The following is a 27,319-nucleotide window of genomic DNA, read 5'->3' on the forward strand; positions in this document are numbered from 1 at the left end:
AAGCTTCTTTGCTCCATAGCTATCTTTGCTATCTAGACTTGGCGATAGACTTGGGCAAAATTTTCCTTACCATTTTAACAAGGTTAAATAGTTTTTAATAGTTGTTGTTGCTGTTTTTTTTTTAATCATTTCTCACATCAGAATTATGGAGTTTCTGGTATTCTTAGCCTCTTAGTGTTCCAAGCTAAGGATCTTTTTTCGCCAATGTTTATTTCTTTTTTTGACCTCTTGCCATTGAGAAGATAAAGAAGTGAAATGTTTAAAGGCAGGCTTCCCTGGTGGCTAAGTGATAAAGAATCCACCTGCCAATGCAAGAGACATGGGTTTGATCCCTGATCCAGGAATATCCCACACCTGAGCACGACAATACTTTATCCTCTGCTCTAGAGTCTGGGAGCCACAACTGCTGAGCCTACACACCCTAGAGCCCATGCTCCACGACAAGAGAAGCCACCACAACCAGAGAATAGATCCTGCTCTCCACAACCACAGAAAAGCCTGCGCAGGAACAAAGACCCAAAGCAGCCAAAAACACATGAATAAAAACAATTTTAAAAATAAATGTTTAAAGGCAAATCTGAATCAACTTGGGGATATCTGACCCTCAGGCTCTTTTTCACCTCTTGGAACCTCACTAGGCTCAATGATTACGGAAACTGCATTAGGGTTTCTACTGTTGGGAATGAAGGTGGAGCTGTAGATTTGTGAAGCTGCGAGGGACTCCAAGAAATCTCTCAGGTCAGTCAAGTGTTCTTACTCTGAGTTTACAGACAAAAGCTACTGTGGCCCAGAGTCTTGCCTAAATAAAACAGCTAGAATAAAGGTAATGTTTTTTCTTTAAAAAGAAATGGCATTAAATGTCCTTCCCCTGCTCCCACTTCCTTTCTTCTGTCCTTGAGTCATCACAGTTGCTTGGGAAAGCCTCACATTTCCCTTTGGGAAATAGAAACAAAAGTCTCTATGGCTTTTATTTTTTTCCTCTGATAAAGGAAAGAAATGTGCTGTAGAAGCAGAAATGGTCATAATAAATTGAACCCAGATATCAAATGCTCTTTAAATCAGCCTAAAGTGTCAAGGCTTGATTTTCTGAGTTAAGGGGAAGGAACTTCAACTTGATGAATTTTAGTGTGCAAAAAATTTTGAGGTAGTTAATACCGAGTATAACGTGTATCATAAAATGACTCCAGAAAAACAACTGAACTGCAGATGCCTGGATGTGTGGGACCTGGGTGCATGTTCCTTGAGGCTTTGACCTCAGCATTGATTGTTGGACACCAAGGTCTTCCTGTGATTCACCCTCAAAACAGAATGCTTCTGTGTATGGTGGTGACATCAGGCTAGCAAGAAAGAAAGAAAAACAGGGTTATCCTGGATCAAGCACTAGTTAAATTAGATTTGATTCAGATGGAACAAATCTATGACCCAGATACTGGGCTATATGATAGGTCACAGAGATGAATCAGGCAGAAGCCTGGCCCTCCAAGAATCTCAAGTTGCCTAATGAGACAGGTAAGTAAATATTATAACTTTTAACACACAGGTATTATAAGAGGGTTAACAAAGCTCTAAGCACAGATTTAATTTTCCTGGATGTGTCACAGGTTTTATGAGCTGGCCTTTGTAGTATACCACCTGATGGAAAGGGGAGAGGCCTTCTAGGCAGAGGAAATAGGGTCAGCAAAGATGTGGAAGCTTATTTGGGAAGGTGTGTTATTTTGAGTAGCTGCAGCATAAGATCCTTGGTGTGGATTGGAGGAGGAAGGCAAGGATGAAAATGGAGGACAGGCTGGATAAGACAGGCTGGAATCAGGGTGTGAAGAGCACTGAATCAGGATTATTGAACTGGATCATCTGTCCTAAGATAGGACAGACACCAGGCAGGTATGAGCATCAAATGACCCAGTTCATCTTTTCTAGCAATTACAGTGTAGCAAGAATGAATCTGTTACCCTTCAGTTTTCTAAACCAAATAAGCTCACAAGTTCCATTTGCCAGAGTTGGCCATGTCTTGGCCATGTTTCGGGAAGTCTACTCCTTGGAACTGTCACACACACAAAAACCTGGGGGTTTACGTGATACCCAGAAAATAAGGAAAACAGGGCTTGATATTTCTCCTGGGGTGCTCATTCAGTTACCTCAGCACCTGCTGACACACAGTACTGATGTCAGTGTCACTTGCACTCACCACCAAGTTTGTTCAGAGAGGCCCCAGCAATGGTCTTGACTGCATTGCCTCAGAGAGCCTGTCACTGTGGTTCTCAAGGCTGATGCCTTAGAGTGTAGTCTCTACAAGTATCCGCAAGCGTCCCTCCATATAGGGTGCCCCCATAGTGCCACTCCCTCAGTTCAGTCAAAGGCCCTAGCTTCCTGTTCCCTTCTCTCTAGGATAAGCCACCTCAATCTTTCTAATGGTCTTGAAGCCCAGAAACTCTTTACTGATCCTAAGGTCCTGTCCCATGAAATGCCACTGTATTTTTGCAGACATTAACAAATCGGATGACCTAAATCTTCACGAAAAGTAAAAATGGGAGACACAATGAATGTACTTTGAGACTCTGGAGACATAGTCTTTCTAAGGTGAGATTGTACCGGCAGGAATTTCAGGCCTGATAACGTGGGCAAGAGAGAGATCATCTGGAAATAGGAGAGGGGAAAAGTGAAATACATTGTTGGCAGTTATTTGTTCTGGAGGGAAGATGGGGCTCAATAATATTACCCTCTTTCAGATGGTTAATTCTGAGAATAAAATTACACATGTCACATTCTCAATACAGTTCTAGGTAGAGTGAGCTGAGTGTAAATGAAAATTATCATTATCATGCCATAGATACTAGAAATATAGAGATATCATAGACACTGTCATAGATGCTAGATATAAAGATTAAAGTCATAGTTCCCCAGGTTGGGGAACACAGTAATGTCATCTCTCATGACAGAGAGGAGGAGCTTGGCTATACAGACAGACATTTTAGTTCATTTGGGCTCTCTGCTGTATTTATCTATCTATCCATCTCAGAAATGAAATATGAGATGGTTGTCTCAGGTTTGTCTGCTTATGTAAACTGAAAATTGCGTCAGACTTTAATTTGTCATAGGGAGCCCTGACTTGGAAGTTGTCTGACTCCATTTCTTACTATCTGTATGACCAGGAAGTGCTTCTGAATCCAACCTAGCTTCAGTTACCTTACCTGTTAAAAACAGAGAGAGGGACAGATACTAAGAGAAGTTAACATGGAGTTGTGAAATTAAGGCCTCCAGCATACAGTGTTCACTATATGTTAGCTCTAGCTATTAACAACATCCCCTATCATTTACTGTGATAACGACTCACTAGGAGGAAGGTGAAGATTACCTCAAATAATTGTAGTTGTTACTGATAACTGATAAGCTGAGGGAGTGGGAATCTGGACTGACCCCCAAGTCTCCTCAAGCCCCTCTGCTCCCTCTTAAAGCGCTGATTATAAACTGCCCTTCCATTCCTTTCTGTTCTTACCCCCAGGAGCTCTCACCCACTGCAACAGTCAGGATTCCAGCCTTTTCTCCCCTCAGCATCTGAACTGTCCCCCATGCTGCCAGGCACTGGCTAGAGTCTGCTGTGGCAGATCAATCACAAGTTTCTTTCCGAACACTCCTGGGCATTCTTGTCTGAATTCCCATCCCAACCGAGGCCTGAATCCCACGGATTTCACCACAGCGCCTCGCCAGCCGATCGAGATGGAGCCTCTGGTTCATTTTATGTCCCTTAACACTTCACGTGAATGGGATAACCCAGGAGCGGGACCAGACACTAGAACCTCAGAAAGTCACGAAAAAGGTTCGTAGACTTTGAGTCCCAACTCCTTATTTTACTACAGAGTAAACGGAGGTCGCAGAGGCAAAGTGACTTACGCAAACTGATTAGAAGCAGATGGAGACTAACTCCTGACCCGAGGGAGTCCACCCCTCGTGGCGTCTTCTTGGGGGCGATCCTAAAGCCAGGGCCAAGGCGGCCATCCTGGTCCTCCGGGCTCTGCAGAACCCTGGCCTGACGTTCGCGCCGCAGTTGGAGGCAGCTTGTTCCTCGGGAGCTGCGGGCGCCCCCCGCCCACCGGTCGGGTAAAGTCCCAGCGACGGCCCGTGGGGGAAGAGGAGCTGCGGCTTGCCGGAAAGCAGGGAAGCGGGGGAGTCCCCCGGGGTCGGAGTTGGGGGATTGGGCTGGCTGGGGTGTGGAAAATGACCTGGGAGTTCAGCACTTGGAAACCCCTACTGGCCGCCTCTCGGCTGAGGGCAGTGGCCGTCCCCAGGCTGCACGTCCCGCCCCACCCCCTGCCCGGCGCTCAAACCGACCCCGCCCCCTGGAGCCCGGTTCCCCCGGCAGCCGGCGCCGCGCACAGTAAGCTGATCCCTCCCGCAGACCGCGGGCACCAGCGCACCGAAGCTGCGGGCCCTGGCCGCCGAGGCAGCATGGCCCGGCCCGTGCAACTGGCGCCAGGTTCCTTGGCGCTGGTGCTGTGCAGGCTGGAGGCGCAGGAGGAGGCGGAGGGTGCGGAGGAGCCTGGCGGGCGCGCCGTGTTCCGCGCCTTCCGAAGAGCCAACGCGCGCTGCTTCTGGAACTCGCGGCTGGCGCGCGCCGCCTCGCGGCTGGCCTTCCAGGGCTGGCTGCGGCGCGGGGTGCTGCTGGTGCACGCGCCGCCCGCCAGCCTGCAGGTGCTGCGCGACGCCTGGTGTCGCCGGGCCCTGCGCCCGCCGCGGGGCTTTCGCATCCTGGCGGTGGGTGAGTGCGGGGCCCGGAGGGGAGAGCGTCCGGCGCGACCTGCGGGACCGAGCCCGGGCCTTTGGGGCGGGAACTGGCGGTGGAGGGTGCGGGTTTGGGAGCGCAGACAGAGTGGCTGGGGAAGGACTGTCCTGAGACGTTCCTTCTTGCTGGGACACGAGAGCTTCCACCTTCAACAAGACATGACTGGGCGCTGCCCTGGGCCGACTTTAGGGTGTCTCCATTCCTCAACTCTTTGAGGCAGTGAAGTGCACAGGTTCCTGATCGAAGGAACTTTCAGGCTGGAAAAGTGATGTTTTAGGGAGAGAGGTTTAGGGCCCGGGGAGCCGGAGCTGTGCGGTCAGGAGACCGGGGCCTCAGCCCGGGCTTCATGGGTGGGGGTGCTTAGGAAATGTACACCAGGAGCTGGCCAGAATCTACCGATTGTGAACTGGCTGATGTTTTGTTTGATTTGTTTCAAATTACACGCTTGGAGTGGACAACAGGCTGTGGTTTTCATGCCATGCTCTACTGGGTGGTGTGGTGGTCTTGGAACAGAGCCTAGTGGAGGGTTTGGGGTCGTTAACTACTAGGGAAAAAGAAATGACAAATGGCGTTCTGGATACATCCCACCCCATTAGCTAGATAGGGAGAATTCCTCCTTTCCAGTCTTTTCAGAGTCCATTTGTTAGGAGACAGCAGCTTTTTGCTTGTGTAAAATAGCTTCTCATTAAGAACATAAGCCACCGCATCACTGAGTGGTCTCTGTTACCCACTAAACTCATGTGGGTGTCAGCTCCCTGTAAACAGCCTGGTTCTGTCTGCATTTATATGGGGCTTTGAGTACCATTTGATGGTGTGCTATTGACGAGTCACCAGTTGTTCCAGCCCTCAATTTTGACTCCTACCAAAGAACCCCTCTCTGTCTCAGCCCATAAATCATCCTCTGAGGAGGAGGAGAACAAGGAGCAGCAAATAAAATATATTTGTTTTAGTCCCCAGGTGTAAGGGAGCAGGATAGCATGAGGTACTTGATGTTGGGTATCATCTACTCAGAGGTGATGTCTCTACATCCTAGGCCAGTGAGGTTGAACTTTGGCTTCTCACCTCCATGCATCCAATTCTGTGTGGTACCTCTACCCACCCCCACTTTTCTTCCCTAAAGAGCTCATTTGCAAAGCCACATACACACATTTCATCTCCTTTTACTTGCAGGAATGAGTGAAGAAAATAGGTTTCTGGCTTTGATAGCGGTGAACCAAGTAGCCAAGCCAAAATTCTCAAAGGGGAAGGGGTCTTTCAGACAGGCTGGATGAAAAGCTCTTTTCAGTCCTGTGTCCTCGGTTTTTCTGGTTTGAATTAGTGGCTGCATTCTCTGGTTCCCCCATCCCCCTTTCAAAGGGTGAGCACACAGCATATTGCAGAGAGGGAATGGATGGAGTTGGGGTCTGGACCTGAGGGTGAAATAGAGAGGGCTTGTGCTAAGCCAGAGGCAGCTGTGATGCTGCTACCTGAGGTGTAGCCAGCAGTGGTGAATGCCGGTTCCTGGATTGACCCTGTTTGCTGCCATCTGAAAGATGCATTGGACAAAGTGAACATATCACCAGGTACTCTTAATTCTCCACCCACTAGACAGTGCTGCCTCATTGCACAGTTCAGGATATGATGGACACTGTATTCTACGGAGAGTGCAGCACAGTGGTCTTTACTCTGGGTCATCTCCTCTGATGGGGGGCTCTTGGAAGGAATAGTTTTGAGGTTATTTAACAGAATATTGATAAGAATTTGAACATAATTTGTACAAAACCACCTACTGGGATATTTTGAGGAACAAAACAGGGAAGATCTTATTTGATGCTGGTCAGTGGATACACATGGGGAGAGAGGTTTGTTTTAAATATATTCGCTAATTACTAGTCTAATTTGGAGGTGCTTGGGTCAGATTGCAGGAGAGGAGGCATCAGGGCAGCTCTTGGGCCACCTCAAGAGTCCCAGAAGGTGGTGAGAGGAGGGGGAGTGGATTTCTCTCAAAGACACTGGAAATTTCAGTCCACTTGCTTTCACAAGTCTGGCAGGTCTGGCTTCCAGAAGCTAAAATGAGCTTCCAGGAAGGCAAGGAAGAGCAGCTGAGAACTAATGCAGGTTTTCACTCCATTCTCAGTACCTTGTGGGAAAGAGCAAAATGTTAGAAAGACAAAAAGAATCAATTTGGTCAGATCAGTTTGGTCTCTTTCCTATAGATTTTTCATTGTTTTGTTTTTTGAGGCTCATGTACTCCTATATAAGGGGTTCCCTGGTGGCTTAGCGGTAAAGAATCTGCCTACCAATGCAGGCGACGTGGGTTTAATCCCTGGGTCCATGGGAGAAGGAGTCCCATGGACACAGGAGCCTGGCGGGCTACTGTCCATGAGGTCACAAAGAGTTGGACATGAGTTAGCAACTAAACAACTCCTATATAATAGCATTTGGGCTTAGGAAGTGTTGCTGACCAGCCCAGACAAAATGCAGGGAGGAAAGGAGGAATGGCCCTCAGTTTTATAAACCCACTGTGCTCCATGGGTCCTTCTCCTAGGCTTCCAAACCTGGGGTCATGGTGGCCTTGTAAGATCTGAGGAAGGACTGCTGTGGCCAAGCAGACAGGAGTGGCCTGAACCCCAGGGACAGATTTGCATTTAAGGCCTGTAGGAGTTTGTTTCTCCCTTGTTTTGTGCATCTTCTTTCCCTATTCCCTTTCTCTACCCCAGCTTTACTCTGGTGAGAAAAATAGTTTCCAGGCTGACAGTATTTCCCTAAGAGGCCGAAGGGTCTTTAGCAGGGTAACCAGGCTCTAACTCTTCTTTTGTGCTCTAGTCCTCAAGTGTTTTCTGTTCTTTTTTTTAAAAATTAGCAAATGACCTTAACAACTGATGGGTTGAGCTCTGGAAGCTTCCCAAAACTGCAGGTGGTGGAGGTTGGGGGACACCTGTGTTTGTTTGGATGAATCAGTTCTTACTCGAGGACCGCACCCACTGGGGAGTTGAAAGGTTAATGATGGCCTCCTGGGGTAAGGGAGGGGAGGCCACTTGGCCAAACCAGTTTGTTTTCCGAAATTTATAGTTGAGGTATCCCAAGTCTTTCACACCCAGTGTGGCCTTTCATCTTTTTCATTGAATGAGAATGATAATAAGAATGCCTGTGCGGAGTTCCTTGGTGATCCACAGTGGTTAGGATTCTGGGCTTTCACTGCTGTGGCCAGGGTTCAATCCCAGAAACTAAGATCCTTTAAGCTGTGACTTTTTCAAAATACTTGCTTCATTAATGTATTCATATGCTAGGTACTGTTCTAGTTTTTTTTTGTTGTTGTTCAAGGAGAGAATGAAGTCAGCCTGTGTACTTCATATTTAGTTCAAGAGGGGAGAGCTGAGTGGGAGCCTGTGTTCTGGAAGCTGGCTGGTTCACACACAGTCTTCTGCATCCCACAGTGACAGATGTGGGCACTGCAAGACCTGATTCTTGCAAGTCTCTGATTCAGCTGGACATGAGTACCCTGGTGTGTGCTTTGAAGGGTACTAAAGATCAGGCTGTCAGGTTGGTGAAGGGGAGGTGATGGGAGGATTTTCCCACCTCTCCTCCTGTCTCTCTTACCTGCTCCTTGACACATCTCTGAGCACAGACTTATCAAGGTAAAATGACAAGTGCTCCTTCTGAGTAGAGTCCAGCCAGTAATTTATGCTAGGTGTAAATTTCAAACTCTGTTCTGGGATCTTATTTGGGGGAATAGTTCGAGGACACGTAGACCCTGATGGTACAAGAGTTGAGCAAACATCAGAAATGTTCTGACTTACTTTATCTGATTTTGGGGATGGCAGGGGGGTGGGGTTGGGAGAGATGGTGAGGAGAGGGGATGATCCAGCTCCTCTTCTTCCTTGTTTCTGGAGTCCTGTCATGAACTGGCAGTAGGGCCTCTTGTTGGGTTCAGTAGCTAATGGAATTTTTAGATGAAATTAACACTTAGTGAAATCCCCAAATCATAAATGTAGCATTTCATGAACTTTTCATATAATATACATGAGTGTAACCCAAATTTCCAACAGAGTTTGAAAAATTACCATTACCCTAGAAAGTTCCCTCTGCCCCTTCCCAGTCAGCTCTGCCCCCACCCTCAGAAGTACACTTTTCTGTGTAAACCATAAATTAAGTTTGCTTGTTCAAGTGCTTCACATAAGTGAAATCATAGACTATATACTCTTTTGTGTGAGAATTCTTCATTCAGCCCAATGTTTCTGAGATTTACCTCTGCTGCATTATTAATTTGTTCCTTTTTATTGCTCAGTAGAAATCCATTTTACTAATGTCAATATATTATGGTTTATTCATTTATCCTTAGATGGACTTCTGGGACATTTCCAGTTTATGGCTAATATGAAAAACTTTTATGAATATTTCTGTACACTTTTTTTATGCTTTTATTTCTTCTGGGTCCTTACTTAGGAGAGGAATTGCTGACTCCTTAAGTAGGTTATGTTTAGTTTTATGGCACCTTTTCCCAAAGTGGTTGTACCATTTTACACTCATTTTATATTCCCCAAAGATTTTCTGCAGTGTTTTCTACTAGAAGTTTTATGGTTTTACATTCAGGTCTATAAGCCATTTTATTTATGTGAGTTCCCTAGTGGCTCAGTCGGTAAAGAATCCGCCTGCGATGCAGGAGACCTGGGTTTGATCCCTGGGTTGGGAAGATCCCCTGGAGGAGGCCATGGCAACCCCTTCCAGTAGCCTTGCCTGGAAAATCCCCGTGGACAGAGGAACCTAGAGGGCTGCAGTCCACGGGGTGACAAAGAGTCAGACACAATTGAGCGACCAAGCACAGCACAGCACGTGAATGGTATGAGGTGTAGTTTGAAGGGTATTTTTTTCTTTTTGCATATGGGTGTCCAGTTGTTCATGACAATTTGTTGAAAAGACTAGCCTTTCTCATTGAATTCCGTTTGCAACTTTGTGGAAAATCAATTGAGTATATATGTAAGGGGCTATTTCCATTCATCTAGATTCTGTCCTTTCACCAATACTATACTTATTGTACTTCATAGTAAGACTTGAAATCAGATGTTGTGAGTCCTCCAACTTTGTTCTTCCTCAAAATTGTTTTGACTACTCTAGGTTCTTTGTTCTTACACATAAATTTTAGAATCAGCTTGTCAATGTCTTTTAAAAAAAATACACCTGGAATTTTAATTGGGATTGTATTGAAACAATATATTAATTTGAAGTTAGATGAGAAATTAATCCTGGCTTTCCTCAAACTGCTCTGGTTTTAGAAATGATAGTCTTGCATCTTAGGAACCCCCTCTATCCCAGGCAGACTGGGATGCTTGGTCACCCTCATTTGGGGAGAATTGACATCTTAACAATTTATGAACATGGTATATCTCTGAGTGGTCTTAATTTGTCTTGGCAGTGATTTGTACTTCTAAGTGTTTAAGTCCTAAATATCTTTTGTTAATTTATGTCCCTGAAAACAATTTTGGATTCTATTGTAAATAGAATTACTTTAAAGTAAACTTTTTAAAAAATGAAAATAAAATAAACTTTTTTATTTTGGAAAAATTTTAGATTTACAGAAAAGCAGAGGTAGTACAGAATTTCATATTCTTTACCCAGTTTCACATAATGTTTTACCTTACTTTAAAAGAAGTTGAGATATAATTCCTGTAACATACAGTTAACCATTTTAAGGTGTACAATTCAGTAGGTTTTAGCATATTTACAATTGTATGATCATTTCCATTATCTAATTCTAGAACATTTTCATCACCTCCAAAGAAACTCTGTACCCACTAGCAATTTCTCCCCATTCTTCCTTTGCCCAAGCCTCTGCCAACCAGTAATCTACCTTCTACCTTTATGAATTTGCCTATTCTGGACATTTCATGTAAATGGAATCCACACAATATATGGTCTTTTGTGTCTGGTACATTTTACTTAGCATAATGTTTTCAAGGTTCCTTCATGTTATATCTTATGTACTTCGTTTTTATGGCTGAATAATATTCCACTGTATGGATGTACCACATTTTGCTTATCTACTCATCAGTGGATGGCTATTTGAGTTAGTTCCACTTTTTGGCCACTGTGAAGAATGCTATCAACATTTCTATGCAAGTTTGTGTGTAGACGTATTTTTATTTTTGGGTAGATCCCATTTGGTTATTTTTTTAAAATAATGGATGGGAAATTGTTTTATTATTTGATTATTTAGTTTTTGGTTGCATTGTGAAACTTGTGGAATCTCAGATCCCCAGACCAGGGAGTGAACATATGTCCTTGGCAGTGAGAGAGCCAGGTCTCTAACCACTGGACCACCAGGGAATTCCCCACTGATTATTATTTTTCTTAAATAATTTGTTTCTCTGATGAGATTTCTAACCTGTTCATTACAAGTATGTTTTCTTTCTTTTTTAAAAATCTTTCAGAATAGCTATACAAGCTTCTTTAAAAATCCTTGTATCTGCATATGGGCCACCAAAAAAAAAAATTCCTCGTAATTCTGCCATCTCAGTCATCTCAGGATCAGTCTCATTGGTTGCCTTTTCTTTGGAATGGCTCATTTTGTTTGTATTGTCTAGACGTAGATTGTATCTCTGACATCATGAGTCATATGTTGTAGAGACTCTGGATTATTATTTTCCTCAGTAGAGTTTGTTTGTTTGTTTGTTTGTTTATCAAGCAATTAATTTGGCTGTGCTCAAATCTCTGAACTGTCTCCCCTGCAGTAAGTGGCAGGTTGAAATCTCTTAAGGTAGGCTGCTTGTGCCCTCTGCATGCATAGTTCATAGTTCAGTCATGAGTTTATATTTAGAATTTGGGGTTCCACCTCCATGGCTCATTCCTTTTCAGCATCACTTTCTTGCTGTTGTAGCTGCTCCAAAGTGGCCTTAGATTCTTTAATCCAGTAAGATTGGCTTTTGTGTTTCTACCATAATTTCAGTCTCCTGGCCTGGCTCCTAATGTAGCTTGCCTTTAGGTGAAGGGCCATAAAAAATGAGAGACTTATGTAATGCCATTTCCTTCTGAGGGGACTGCCCTTCCAGTTTCTACTGATTTTGGTTGCTTTTCAGTACTTACAGGTTAAAGTTTTTATATTTTGTCCAAAGTTTATGGTGGTTTTTTGCAAGAGGGTTGATCTAATAGTATCTTGTCCATCATTATTAGAAATGAAACCTCATTAATGGGTGTTTTTAAGTCCTGCCTTTTTCTCTTTTAGAACATCATGACCACAGAGAAATTAATGGTTATGACAAGATCATTTAGTGTTCGTCGCTCAGTTGTGTCCACCTCTTTGGGACCTGTGGACTGCCAGGCTCTATCCATGGAATTCACCAGATCAGAATACTGGAGTATTCGCTTCTTCAGGGGATCTTTCCAACCCAGGGATCGAAACAGGGTCTGCTGTGTTGCAGACAGATTATTTAGCCAGTCATCAAAACAAATGGCTCTGTTTCATCTCTTCTTTCTCCCAAACAGACCTTGGTATCCAGTCTTTTATAGCTTGATTATCCTTTTTCTTCTGTTTAACCTGAAATAACTCTGCCCGTTTTGCAGACAGGAAATGGAATGAATCAAGCCTCTGATGTGGCTGGTATTGTTTGGGTTTCTTGAGTTTCTTACCTTCCTCTCTATTCATCACCAGTTCTTCCAGAGTTCCTGTAAAGACTCTGGTAATTTTCACCAGCCAGTGCCCTTTCGCTCACTCTCCCCATCAGATCTGCCAGGCCTTTGGTTCATTCCAAGGTTTGGGAAATGGCAGAAACAGCTGCTCTGACCCTGCTCTCAGCTCCCTCCTTTCTACCCGGGATCTTTCCAGCCATGTTTTTCTGGCTTTGTTCTAACAGATGTTGCCTTTTCCCTTATTCTGGGCAGGGGCAGCTGAAGGGTTTAGTTTGAAAGAGCCAAAGGGCTCACTACAGGGTGTCTTGTAGACATATTGCTATTATCAAGCTGGATGATCTGAATGTTGCATCTGGGTAGTTAATGAGTGTCCTTGGCTTCATGTTTTGATTTGGCAACTGGTGGATGAGAGGCGGCACCTCTGGTTGCCACCATGTATGTTGAGGTCCAGTGGGATGAAAAGCGCCGTTAAACTGAAAATCAACTTGGATTCCTCTTCCTTCTGTCTCATCCCCAGCCAGTATGTCACCAAGTGCCATGAGGCTTACTCCTTAGTGTCTCTCAAACCCACCCCTTTCTCACCATTTCCACTGCTACGACTTTATCCAACCAAGATCCACCATCTCCTACCTGCATTATGGCTCGAGTTTCCTCCTTTTTTGTGGTGCTGTCTCCTGGCTGGCCCTGGACACTCCAATTCATTCCCCATCCTCCAGGTGGGCAGACTCTCAGCATCTAAACTACAGATATGAATCTGCTCTTTATCTGCTAGAGTCCCTTCTGCTTTTCTCCTTTTCTTTTCAGGAAAAGTCCAGAGCCTTTAACATGTGCTGCAAGGCTCTCTAATCCAAGTCTAGCCTGAACTCCCCCTCCACCCCATCTCCCCATCTTCTGAGAGGTGCCTGCCTTTCTTTATCAGTCAGGGATCAGTCAGAGAAACAGAACCACTGTGGAATATATATTAAGAGATTTATTACAAGGAATTGACTTTGCATGGTTGTGAGGGCTGGCAAGGCAAGTCTAAAATCCATCGGTCTGGCCATCATGAAAGGCAGGCTGGAACTCTCAGGCACACGCCCAGGCTGTTCTGCATAAGTGGAGTTTCTTCTTTTGAGGAGCCTCAGTTCTGCATGTAAGCCTTTTCGACTGAGAGAAGCCTAAATTGTCAAGGATCATCTCTCTTATTTAAGTTTTATTGACTTTAATCACATCTATAGTTTCAAAGTGAAGCCTAGATTAGCATTTGGTTGAATAACAGTGTCTATAGTCTAGCCAGCTGACATATAAGACTAACCATCACTTCCCTTCAGCCAGACCTGGGTACTGTGTTCTGAACACACTGGACTCTCACATAGGCTGTCTTTGCGTGCTGTTCCCCCTGGGGTGCCTGAGATGGGTGCTCTTTGTTGTTTTTCAGTCACCACGTTGTGTCCGACTCTTTTGCAACCCCATGGACAGCAACACGCCAGGCTTCTCTGTCCTTCATGATCTCCCAGAGTTTGCTCAAACTCATGTCCATTGAGTCAGTGATGCTATCCAACCATTTCATCCTCTGTTGCCCCCTTCTCTTGCCCTTAATCTTTCCCAGCATCAGGGTCTTTTCCAATGAGTTGGCTCTTTGTATCAGGTGGCCAAAGTTTTGGAGCTTCAGCTTCAGAATCAGTCCTTCTGATTGGAAGGACTTCCAACCCAGGGTTGATTTCCTTTAGGATTGACTGGTTTGATATCCTAGCTGTCCAAGGGATGCATAAGAGTCTTCTCTGGCATCACAATTTGAAAGCATCAGTTCTTTGGTGCTCACCCTTCTTTGTGGTTCAACTCTCACATTCATACATGACTACTAGAAAAACCATAGCTTTGACTAGATGGACCTTTGTGGGCAAAGAAATGCCTCTGCTCTTTTAATATGCTGTCTAAGTTTGTCATAACTTTTCTTCCAAGGAGCAGATGTCTTAATTTCATGGCTGCAATCACTGTCTGCAGTGATTTTGGAGCCCAAGAAAATAAAGTCTCTCACTGTTTCCCCATCTATTTGACATGAAGTGATGGGAATGGATGCCATGATCTTAGTTTTTTGAATGTTAGATTTAAGCCAGCTTTTTCACTCTCTTTCACTCTCATCAAGAGACTCTTTAGTTCCTCTTCCCTTTATGCCATTAGAGTGGTATAATCTGCATATATGAGATTGTTGGTATTTCTCCCGGCAGTCTTGATTCCAGCTTGTGCTTCATCCAGCCCAGCATTTCTCTTGATGTACTCTGCAAAGAAGTTAAATAAGAAGGCTGACAATGTACAGCCTTGACGTACTCCTTTCCCAATTTTGAACCAGTCCATTGTTCCATGTCTGGTTCTAACTGTTGCTTCTTGACCCACATACAAGTTTCTAAGGAGGTAGGTAACGTGGTCTAGTATTCCTGTCACTTTAAGAATTTTCCATAGTTTGTTGTGATCTGCACAAAGGCTTTAGCATAGTCAATGAAACAGAAGTAGATGTTTTTCTGGAAATCCCTTGCTTTCTGTATGATCCAATGAATGTTGGAAATATAATCTCTGGTTCTTCTGCCCTTTCTAATGCCAGCATGTATATCTGAAAGCTCTCAGTTCATGTACTCCTGAAGCCTAGCTTGAAGGATTTTGAACATTACCTTGCTAGCATGTGAAATGAGCTCAATTGTATGATAGTTTGAACATTCTTTGACATTGCTCTTCTTTGGGATTAGAGTGAAAACTGACCTTTTCCAGGCCTGTGGCCACTGCTGTTTTCCAAATTTGCTGGCATATTGAGTACAGCACCTTCACAGTATCATCTTTTAGGACTTTAAATAGCTCAGCTGGAATGCCATCACTTTCACTAGTTTTGTTTGTAGAAATGCTTCCTAAGGCTCACTTCACTTCAGACTCCAGGATATCTAGCTCTAGGTGAGTAACCACACTGTTGTGATTATCCAGGTCAACAAGACATGTTTTCTGTAGCTCTTCTGTGTATTTTTGCCACCTCTTCTAATGTCTTCTGGTTCTATTAGGTCCTTGCCATTTCCCCCTTTTATTGTGCCCATCCTTGAATGAAATATTTCCTTGATATCTCCAGTTTTCTTGAAGAGCTCTCTAGTCTTTCCCATCCTATTGTTTTCCTCTACTTCTTTGCATTATTCACATAAGAAGGCTTTCTTATCATTCCTTACTATTCTCTGAAACTCTGCATTCAGTTGGGTGTTTCTTTTCCTTTCTCCTCTGACTTTCGCTTCTTTTCTCTTCTCAGTTATTTGTAAGTTCTCCTCAGACAACCACTTTGCCTTCTTGCATTTCCTTTTCTTTGGGATGATTTTGGTCACCACTTCCAATACAATGTTACAAACCTCCTTTTATAGTTCTTCAGGCAGTCTACCAGATCTAATCTCCCTTGAATCTATTTGCCACCTCCACCCCGTATAATCCTAAGGAATTAGATTTAGGTCATACCTACATGGTCTAGTGGTTTTCCGTGCTTTCTTCAATTTAAGCCTGAATTTTGCAATAAGGAACTGATGATCTGAGCCATAGTCACCTCCAATTCTTGTTTTTGTTCACTGTATACAGCATCACCATCTTTGGCTGCAAAGAATATAATCATTCTGATTTCAGTTTTGACTATCTGGTGATGTTCATGTGTAGAGTTGTCTCCTGTGTTATTGGAAGAGGGTGTTTGCTATGACCGGTGTGTTCTCTTGGAAAAACTCTGTTAGCCTTTTCCCTGCTTCATTTTGTACTCAAAGGCCAAACTTACCTGTTAATCAAGGTATCTCTTGACTTCCTACTTTTGCATTCCAATCCCCTGTGATGAAAAGAACATCTTTTGTGTGTGTTAGTTCTAGAAGGTCTTGTAGGTCTTCACAGGACCATTCAACTTCAGCTTCTTCAGCATTAGTGGTTTGTCATAGACTTGGATTACTGTGATATTGAATGGTTTGCCTTGGAAATGAACTGAGATCATTTTGTTGTTTTTGGGATTATACACAAATACTGCATTTCAGGCTCTCTTGTTGGCTATGAGGGCTACTCCATTTCTTCTAAGTGATTCTTGCCTACAGAATTAGACATAGTGGCCATCTGAATTAAATTTGCCTGTTCCCGTCCATTTTAGTTCACTGATTCCTAAAATGTCGATGTTCCTTCTTGCCATCTCCTGCTTGACCACTTCCAATTTACCTTGATTCATGGACCTAACTTTCCAGGTTCTTATGTAGTATTGTTCTTTACAGCACTGAACTTTATTTTCACCACCAGGCACATCCAAAACTGGGCGTCGTTTGCGCTTTGGCGCAGCTCTCTTTCTGGAGCTATTTCTCCGTGCTTCCCCAGTAAGCATGTTGGACACTCACTGATCTGGGGGGCTCATCTTGCAGTGTCATATATTTTTGCCTTTTAACACTGCTCATGGGCTTTTTTTTTTTTTTTTGCTCATGGGCTTCTTGAGGCAAGAATACTAGAGTGGTTTCCCATTCCCTTCTCTAGTGGACCATGTTTTGTCATCGCTTCACTGAGTCATGCAAGCCCTTTCACTGACAAAGCTGTGATCCATTGATCATTTTGGTTAACTTTCTGTGATTGTGGTTTTCATTCTGGAGTCTGTGGGACTGTAGTTCTTGTTTCTGTTTGCCCTATGATGGATGAAGACAAGAGGCTTATGCAGGCTTCCTGATGGGAGGGACTGGCTGTGGGGAAAACTAGGTCTTGTTCTGGTAGGCAGAACCAAGCTCAGTTCAGTTGCTCAGTCGTGTCTGACTCTTTGCAACCCCATGGACTGCAGCATGCCAGACTTCCCTGTCCATCACTAACTCCCAGACCCTGCTCAAACTCATGTCCATCCATTTGGTGATGCCATTTATCCATCTCATCCTTTGTGGTCCCCTTCTCCTCCTTCCTTCAATCTTTCCCAGCATCAGAGTCTTTTCCAATGAATCAACTCTTCAACACCTGGCATCAGGTGGCCAAAGTATTGGAGCTTCAGCATCAGTCCTTCCAATGAATATTCAGGACTGATTTCCTTTAGGATTGACTGTCTTGATCACCTTACCATCCAAGGTACTCTTAAGAGTCTTCTCCAATACCACAGTTCAAAAGCATCAATTCTTCGGTGCTCAGCTTTCTTTATGGTCCAACTCTCACATCCATACATGACTACTGGAAAAACCATAACTTTGACTAGATAGACCTTTGTCAGCAAAATAATGTCCCTGCTTTTTAATCTGCTGTCTAAGTTGGTCACAGCTTTTCTTCCAAGGAGCAAGCATCTTTTACTTTCATGGCTGCAGTCACCATCGGCAGTGATTTTGGAGCACAGGAAAATAAAGTCTGTCACTCTTTCCATTGTTTCCCCATTTATTTGCCATGAAGTGATAGGGCCTGATGCTCTGATCTTTGTTTATTGAATGTTGAGTTTTAAGTCAGCTTTTTCACTCTCCTCTTTCACTTTCAAGAGGCTCTTTAGTTCCTCTTTGCTTTCTGCCATATGGGTGGTATCATCTGCATGTCTGAGATTATTGATATTTCTCCCAGCAGTCTTGATTCCAGCTCGTGATTCATCCAGCCCAGTGTGTCTCTTGATGTATTCTGCATAGAAGTTAAATAAGCAGGGTGAATGCATACAGCCTTGTCGTACTCCTTTCCTGATTTCGAACCAGTCTGTTGTTCTATGTTCAGTTCTAACTGTTGCTTCTTGACCTGCATATAGGTTTCTCAGGAGGCAGGTCACGTGATCTGGTATTCCCCTCTCTTTAAGAATTTTCCACAGTTTATTATGATCCACACGGTCAAAGGCTTTGGCATAGTCAATAAAGCAGAAATAAATGTTTTTCCGAAACTCTCTTGCTTTTTCGATGATCCAATGGATGTTGGCAATGTGATCTCTGGTTCCTCTGCGTTTTTAAAATCCAGATTGAACTTTTGGAAGTTCTCGGTTCATGTACTGTTGAAGCCTGGCTTGGAGAATTTTGAGCATTACTTTGCTAGCGTGTGAGATGAGTGCAATTGTGCAGTAGTTTGAGCATTCTTTGGCATTGCCTTTCTTAGGGATTGGAATGAAAACTGATCTTTTCCAGTCCTGTGACCACTGCTCAGTTTTCCAAATTTGCTGGCATATTGAGTGCAGCACTTTCACAGCATCATCTTTTAGGATTTGAAATAGCTCAACTGGAATTCCATCACCTCTACTAGCTTTGTTCATAGTGATGCTTCCTAAGGCCCACTTGACTTCACATTCCAGGATGTCTGGCTATAGGTGAGTGATTACACCATTGTGATTATCTGGGTCATTAAGATCTTTTTTGTGTAGTTCTTCTGTATATTCTTTTTTTTTTTTTCTGTATATTCTTAAATCTACTTCTCACTTCCACTGTATAATCGTTAGGGATTTGATTTAGGTCATACCTAAATGGTCTAGTGGTTTTCCCTACTTTCTTTAATTTAAGTCTGAATTTGGCAATAAAGATTTCATGATCTGAGCCACAGTCAACTCCTGGTCTTGTTTTTGCTGACTGTATAGAGCTTCTCCATCTTCAGCTGCAAAGAATATAATCAATCTGATTTCGGTGTTGACCATCTGGTGATGTCCATGTGTAGAGTCTTCTCTTGTGTTGTTGGAAGACGGTGTTTGCTATAATTAGTGCATTCTCTTGGCAGAACCCTATTAGCTTTTACCCTGCTTCATTCTATACTACAAGGTCAAATTTGCCTGTTACTCTAGGTGTTTCTTGACTTCCTACTTTTGAATTTCAGTCCCCTATAAAGGAAATACAATAAACTGTGGAAAATTCTGAAGGAGATGGGAATACCAGACCACCTGACTTGCCTCTTGAGAAACCTGTATGCAGGTCAGGAAGCAACAGTTAGAACTGGACATGGAACAACAGAATGGTTCCAAATAGGAAAAGGAGTACGTCAAGGCTGTATATTGGCACCCTGCTTATTTAACTTATATGCAGAGTACATCATGAGAAATGCTGGAAGAAGCACAAGCTGGAATCAAGATTGCTGGGAGAAATATCAATAACCTCAGATATGCAGATGACACCACCCTTATGGCAGAGAGTGAAGAGGAACTGAAAAGCCTCTTGATGAAAGTGAAAGAGAAGAGTGAAAAAGTTGGTTTAAAGCTTAACATTCAGAAAACTAAGATCATGGCATCTGGTCCCATCACCTCATGGTAAATAGATGGGGAGACAGTGGAAACAGTGGCAGACTACTTTTTTGGGCTCCAAAATCACTGTGGATGGTGACTGTAGCCATGAAATTAAAAGATGCTTACTCCTTGGAAGGAAAGTTATGACCAACCTAGATAGCATATTAAAAAGCAGAGACATTACTTTGCCAACAAAGGTTTATTTGGTCAAAGCTATGGTTTTTCCAGTGGTCATGTATGGATGTGAGAGTTGGACTGTGAAGAAAGCTGAGTGCCGAAAAATTGATGCTTTTTTTTTTTTAAATTAATGCTTTTGAACTGTGGTGTTGGAGAAGACTCTTGAGAGTCCCTTGGACTGCAAGGAGATCCAACCAGTCCATCCTAAAGGAGATCAGTCCTGGATGTTCATTGGACGGACTGATGTTGAAGCTGAAACTCCAATACTTTGGCCACCTCATGCGAAGAGTTGACTCATCGGAAAAGACCCTGATGTTGGGAGGGATTGGGGGCAGGAGGAGAAGGGGCCGACAGAGGATGAGATGTCTGGATGGCATCACTGACTCGATGGGCATGAGTTTGTGTAGACTACGGGAGTTTGGGATAGACAGGGAGGCCTGGCATGCTGTGACTCATGGGGTCACAAAGAGTCGGACACGACTGAGCGACTGAACTGAACTGAACTGATAAAGGAGAAGGACATCTTTTTTTGGTGTTAATTCTAAAAGGTCTTGTGGGTCTTCATATCACCGTTCAACTTCAGCTTCTTCACCATTACTGGTTGGGGCATAGACTTGGATTACCATGATATTGAATGGTTTGCCTTGGAAACGAACAGAGATCATTCTGTCAATTTTGAGATTGAATCCAAGTACTGCATTTTGGACTCTTTTGTTGACCATGATGGTGACTCCATTTCTTCTAAGGGATTCTTGCCGACAGTAGTAGATATAATGGTCATCTGAGTTAAATTCACCCATTCCAGTCCATCTTAGCTCGCTGATTCCTAGATCTGATAGACAGAGTGCCTGAAGAATTATCAACGGAGATTTGTGACATTGTCCAGGAGACAGGGAGCAAGATCATCCCCAAGAAAAAGAAATGCAAAAACGCAAAATGGCTGGCTGAGGAGGCCTTACAAATAACTGTGAGAAGAAGAGAAGCCAAAAGCAAAGGAGAAAAGGAAAAATATACCCATTTGAATGCAGAGTTCCAAAGAATAGCAAGGAGAGATAAGAAAGCCTTCCTCCGTGATCAGTGCAAAGAAATAGAGGGAAAAAATAGGATGAGAAAGACTAGAGAGCTCTTCAAGAAAACTGGAGATACCAAGGGAATGTTTCATGCAAAATGGGCACAATAAAGAACAGAAATGTTATGGACCTAACAGAAGCAGAAGATATTAAGAAGAGGTGGCAAGAATACACAGAAGAACGGTACAATAAAGATCTTCATGACACAGATAATCATGATGGTGTGACCACTCACCTAGAGCCAGACATCCTGGAATGTGAAGTCAAGTGGGCCTTAGGAATCATCACTACGAACAAAGCTAGTAGAGGTGATGGAATTCCAGTTATGCTATTTCAAATCCTAAAAGATGATGCTGTGAAAGTGCTGCACTCCATATGCCAGCAAATTTGGAAAACTCAGCAGTGGCCACAGGACTGGAAAAGGTAAGTTTTCATTCCAATCCCTAAGAAAGGCAATGCCAAAGAATGCTCAAACTACTGCACAATTGCACTCATCTCACACGCTAGCAAAATAATGCTCAAAATTCTCCAAGCCAGGCTTTAGCAATACGTGAACTGTGAACTTCCAGCTGTTCAAACTGGGTTTAGAAAAGGCAGAGGAACCAGAGATTAAATTGCAAGATCATCAAAAAAACGCGAGAGTTCCAGAAAAACATCTATTTCTGCTTTATTGACTATGCCAAAGCCTTTGACCGTGTGGATCACAACAAACTGTGGAAAATTCTGAAAGAGATGGGAATACCAGATCACACACACAATAAACTGTGGAAAATTCTGAAAGAGATGGGAATACCAGATCACGTGACCTGCGTCCTGAGAAATCTGTATGCAGGTCAGGAAGCAACAGTTAGAACTGCACATGGAACAACAGACTGGTTCAAATAGGAAAAGGAGTACATCAAGGCTGTATATTGTCACCCTGCTCATTTAACTTATATGCAGAGAATATCATGAGAAACGCTGGGCTGGATGAAATACAAGCTGGAATCAAGATCGCTGGGAGAAATATCAATAACCTCAGATATGCAGATGACACCACCCTATGGCAGAAAGTGAAGAAGCACTAAAGAGCCTCTTGATGACAGTAAAAGAGGAGAGTGAAAAAGTTGGCCTAAAGCTCAACATTCAGAAAACTAAGATCGTGGTATCTGGTCCCATCATTTCATGGCAAATAGATGGAGAAACAGTGGAAACAGTGGCAGACTTTATTTTTTGGGGCTCCAAAATCACTGCAGATGGTGACTGCAGTCATGAAATGAAATGTCGTTTACTCCTTGGAAGAAAAGTTATGACCAATCTAGACAGCATATTAAAAAGCAGAGACATTACTTTGCCAACAAAAGTCCATCTAGTCAAGGCTGTGGTTTTTCCAGTAGTCATGTATGGATGTAAGATTTGGACTATAAAGAAAGATGAACACCAAAGAATTGATGCTTCTCAAATATGGTGTTGGAGAAGACTCTTGAGAGTCCTTTGGACTGCAAGGGGATCCAACCAGTCCATCCTAAAGGAATCAGTCCTGGGTGTTCATTGGAAGGACTGACGCTGAAGCTGAAATTCCAGTACTTTGGCCACCTGATGCAAAGTTCTGACTCATTGGAAAAGACCCTGATGCTGGGAAAGATTAAAGGCAGGAGGAGAAGGGGATGACAGAGGATGGGATGGTTGGATGGCATCACCAAGTCAATGCACATGAGTTTGAGCAAATTCTGGGAGTTGGCGATGGACAGGGAGGCCTGGCGTGCTGCAGTCTATGGGGTCGCAAAGAATCGGACATGACTGAGCAACTGAACTGAACTCTGTGTATTCTTGCCACCTTTTCTTAAATCTTCTGCTTCTTTTGGATCCATACGTTTTCTTTCCTTTATTGTGTCCATCTTTGCCTGAAATATTCCCTTGGTATCTCCAATTTTCTTAAAGAGATCTCTAGTGTTTCCCATTGTATTTCTTTGCACCAATCAGTTGAGCCATGCCATGTAGGGCCACCCAAGATGAATGGGTCATGGTGGAGAGTTCTGACACTACGTGGTCCGCTGGAGAAGTGAATGGCAAACCACTTCAGTATTCTTGCCAATAGGTTATGGTGAACAACATTAGATTCATAATCTCTGAAGAAGTGTAGCTTCGGGACCTGGGACCAGTCTTGATCACTCAAGAGCTTTTGTGTAGCAAGGTTTTACTGAAGTGAAAATGGACAGAGAAAACTTCTGACAGACATCAGAAGTGGGACAGACAGTGCCCCCCTCACCGGTCTTATCAAGGCCTTATATACTTTTACCAGATCCACTCCTACAACATAAGCCTTAAGATAACAAGATTAGTCAGAAGGTTCTTGTTAAGAAGGAGAAACATGTCCTTGAGCAAGATACATTGTTGTTACATAATCATTAGTACAGAGCTTAAGGGAATACATACCCTTGAGCAAGATGAGTTGTTTTGTTGTGTAAGCATTAGATCTGGACCTAAAGAAGATAACATCTTTTGTGACTAAGACAACGCAGTGTAGGAAAAAAACCTTGTCCTTTTCTCCTCCTTGAGAGCCCTAGACCCCTTTCTCCTCCTCGAGAGCCCTGGACCCCTTCCTCCTTGAGGGCCCCAGACTTCTTATCAACCTACCTAAGAACTAGCTCTCTCATTGCCTTGAGAACCCCATGAACAGTATGAAAAAGCAAAAAGATACAACACTGAAAGATGAACTCCTCAGGTTGGTAGATGGCCAATATGCTACTGGAGAAGAGTGGAGAGATTTCTCCAGAAAGAATGAAGACATAGAGCCAAAGCGAAAACAACACCCAGTTGTGAATATGACTGGTGATGAAAGTAAAGTCCAATGCTGTAAAGAACAATATTGCACAGGAACCTGGAATGTTAGGTCCATGAATCAAGGTGAATTGGAAGTGGTCAAACAGGAGATGGCAAGAGTGAACATCGACATTTTAGGAATCAGTGAAGTAAAATGGACAGGAATGGGCAAATTTAATTCAGATGACCATTATATCTACTACTGTGGGCAAGAATCCCTTAGAAGAAATGAAGTAGCCCTCATACTCAACAAAAGAACCATGCTCAGTAAACCTTTAATCGAATTGTCTGCTGATGGGTGGGGCTCTGGTCTCTCCCTGTTAGTTGTTTGTCGTGAGGTGACCCAGTCCTGAAATCTACAGGCTCTATGGCTATTGGCGACACCCAAGAGGACTTAGGTCAACATGCACCTCCCAGAACTGTTGCTGCCAGTGCCCGTGGGTGCTCTTTTGTTTCCCCCATATCTGCCATGGCTGGAGTCACCATCACTGAACGTACTTACATGTCTCCTGTTCTCCAAGGGAAAAACAGTCTTGAGTCATCCTTGAGTTTCAGATACTTCATTCTTACCTCTGGTGCTGGCTGAGGGATGAATGTCCCAGAAAATTCTGTGGTCATCTCCAGACTATTTGTTTTAAAACGTGATCATTTTCCTTCTTGTATTGTACCACGTGTTAAGCCTCTTAAGTACCTCTGTGAATTTCGCACACGGTACTACTGAACACCAGCATAAAATTATCTTCAGTTGCTGAATTATCTTCAGTCTCAGCAAAACTGAAACTTGAAGAGTCACTGAAAACTGCAAGTTTCCTTGACCACTTATAACCACTTTGGTTAGTGGAGAAAAATCAGGTTCAAATTGCTGCCCTGCCGCTTACTAGCTCTGTGACCTGGAGCTCATTACTTGGCCCTCTCAGCTCTATTGTCTTCATAGGTACAAAGGAGGTTATAGTAACTTCTTTGCAGGTTGTTTTGAAGAGGTACCTGAGAATATTCAGCCTATGGTTAGTCCAGAGTCAGATTCAGGAAACAAAGAAAGAAAGGAATCCTTAGCATGGAGGGAGAAGCCTCTTGGTAGCCTGTCTCCACTGGGGCCTGTGCTAAATATTGCTGGTCTGGCACATGACCATGTTCAAGATCTCTGTTCTTTTGTCCTTGCTTCCTGTTTTACACCAGGCCCTTGGTTTCCAAAACCCTTTGAACCTCATCTCAGATCCAAAGGGTGCCTGGTGCTATAGAAAGAACCCAGAACTGGGATTTCAATACCTGAGTTTGAAACTAACCCTCCTGCTAAGTTGCAGGGAATCTTTAGGTCAGTCACCTCACTTCTCTGGGCCTCTGGGTGTGCAACTGTGAATAGCTCACTGCTCACTTTGGCTTTGTTGACTGGCTCAGGCTTCCCAGATCCTGGCTTGGCACTAGCCAGTCTGAATCAGCCTGCTAGTCATCTATGTCAGGAGGCGCAGGGAAGAACAGATGAAAGCTCACATTAAACTTGCTTAAGTTATTTTCCACAATCAGGGATGTTGAACCTTCCCCTTATTCCTTCCCACATATCTTGATTCTCTAAGAGTATCCTTCTTCGTGAAGTGTCTGAAGTCTCGAGGCTGTTGGAGCACTCAATGCTGGGCCTCCCTTGCTCACACAATCATTTATTAGGTATGCACTGAGCCTTTATTATGTGGCTGGCCCTGTGCAGACATGAGAGAGGCTCATATCCTGACCTTAGGGAACTCGTCGACTAGGGTCAGATGAACAAGTAAGTGATACAGAATCATACGGAGCAAATTAAAAAAAAAAAAAATCATATTGAGCAATAGAAGGACAGCTCACCAAGAGCCCCATAAGTGTGTACACATGATTCCAGGAGAAAGTGATACCTGAACCAAGAAAGGAAGATTAAGATGTTAGCTTGATGAGAAGCACACTTTAAGCAGAGGTCAGGGGAGGGCATGTGTCCCTGGGCATGGCCCACATGGGAGAACCACAGCCAGAGCATGGAGTAGGAGGTGGGCAGGGGCATGAAGGGCCTGGAGAGGGGCTGGCCTGTGACAGGCCTTGACTGCTATACTGGGGAATATGGATTTAAGCCTGAGACCACTGAAGAGTATCAAGGAGTCGAGTACATGTACGTGTGTGTGATTACTTTCATACTCCTATTCAACACGATACATCATAGATGTTTCCCAGCCTCATGTGTGTATTATCTTCCATAGAGATGGTTGCCTGCACTCGGGGTGCCTTTGACCTCTGTGGGTCTACTGCAGTTTATGCCATTGGTGCTCGTTAAGTGGTTACTCTGTCATCTGAGTAAGGTCATAAAAAGAGCCCATAGGCCATGCAGGAGACCCAAGATCTAATTCTCTGTCACTAACCAGATGAGTGGCCAGCTTTTCATCTGGTCCTCTTGGAGCCTTGGTTGCCTTGTCTGTTGGCAAGTCTTCTCCCTGCCCTTTATACTTCACAGCATTGGCATCAGGCTCAAATGAGATACTATCTGTGAAAACATTTTGTAAAATACAAAGCACAAGCACCAAGATATCTTTCCATTTATTATCTTCCATCAATGTTTTCAGGCTCTCACATCCTTAGTTAAATTTATTCCTGAGGATTTTATTCTTTTGATACTATTGCAAAATGGAGTTGTCGTCTTAGTTTCCTTCTTAAATAGTTCCTTGTTGGTAAATAGAAATGCAACTGATTTTTTAAAATTGATTTTTGTGTGTCAATTTTTATATCCTGCAACTTTACTCAATTTGTTGATTCATTTAAACAGCTTTTATGGGGTCTTTAGGGTTTTCTGCATATTTTATCATGTCATCTGTGGGTGACTTTTATTTGTTTCTCTTGCTTAATTGCTCTGGCTGGGAGTTCCAGGACTGTGTTGAATAGAAGTGGTGAGAGTAGGCATCCTTATCTTGTTTCCTATCTTACAGGAAAAGTTTTCAGTTTTTCCCCATTGATTCACTGTGGGCATTTCACATATAGACTTTATTATGTTAATTTAACTAAGGTTAATTTGCAACCACTCCAGTATTCTTGCCTGGAGAATCCCATGGACAGAGGAAGCTGGTGGGATACAATCCATAGGGTCACGAAGAGTCGGACACGACTGAAGCGATTTAGCAGCAATTTAAGGTAATGTTCATGGATTGGAGGGCTTAATATTTTGAGCATTTTATTTTGTATTGGGATATAGCAAATCAGCAATGTTATGATAATTTCAGGTGAGCAGCAGAGGGATTCAGCCATATATATATACATATACACATGTATCTATCCTCTCCCAAACTCGCCTCCCATCCAGGCTGTCACATAACAGAGTTCCATGTGCTATACTGTAGGTCCTTGTTGGTTATCCATTTTAAATATAGCAGTATGTACATGTCCATCTTGTCTATTCTACCCGAAGTGATCTATGGGTTCAGTGAATTCCCTATCAAGATCTCAGTGGCAACTCTGAATAGCCAAAAGTCTTGAGAAAGAAGACTGAAGCTGGAGGTATCACATACTCCAATTTCAAACTATATTACAAAGCTATAATAATTCAAATGGTATGGTACTGGCACAAAAACAACATAAATTAATGGAGCAGAATAGAAAGCCCAGAAATAAACTTATGCTTATATGGTCAATTATTCTATAGCAAAGGAGGCAAGAATATACAATGGGGAAAAGATAGTCTCTTCAGTAAATGATATTGAGAAAATTGGACAGCTATATGCACAAGAATCA

General features: G+C 43.4%; 1 protein-coding gene across 3 annotated transcripts in view; it reads left to right on the top strand.

Moving 5' to 3' along the window:
- Window positions 1–4,443: 4,443 nt before the first annotated feature.
- The window catches only part of STOX1 (storkhead box 1), a 65,852-nt gene continuing 42,976 nt past the window's right edge, over window positions 4,444–27,319 (top strand). For all 3 annotated transcript variants that reach the window (XM_061163007.1, XM_061163009.1, XM_061163008.1), the window contains exon 1: window positions 4,444–4,753. In XM_061163007.1, coding sequence (XP_061018990.1) covers window positions 4,444–4,753 — 310 coding nt within the window. The remainder of the gene's footprint in view (window positions 4,754–27,319) is intronic.

This window comes from Dama dama, chromosome 15, assembly GCF_033118175.1.
Source record: "Dama dama isolate Ldn47 chromosome 15, ASM3311817v1, whole genome shotgun sequence".
Taxonomy (NCBI): Eukaryota; Metazoa; Chordata; class Mammalia; order Artiodactyla; family Cervidae; genus Dama; species Dama dama.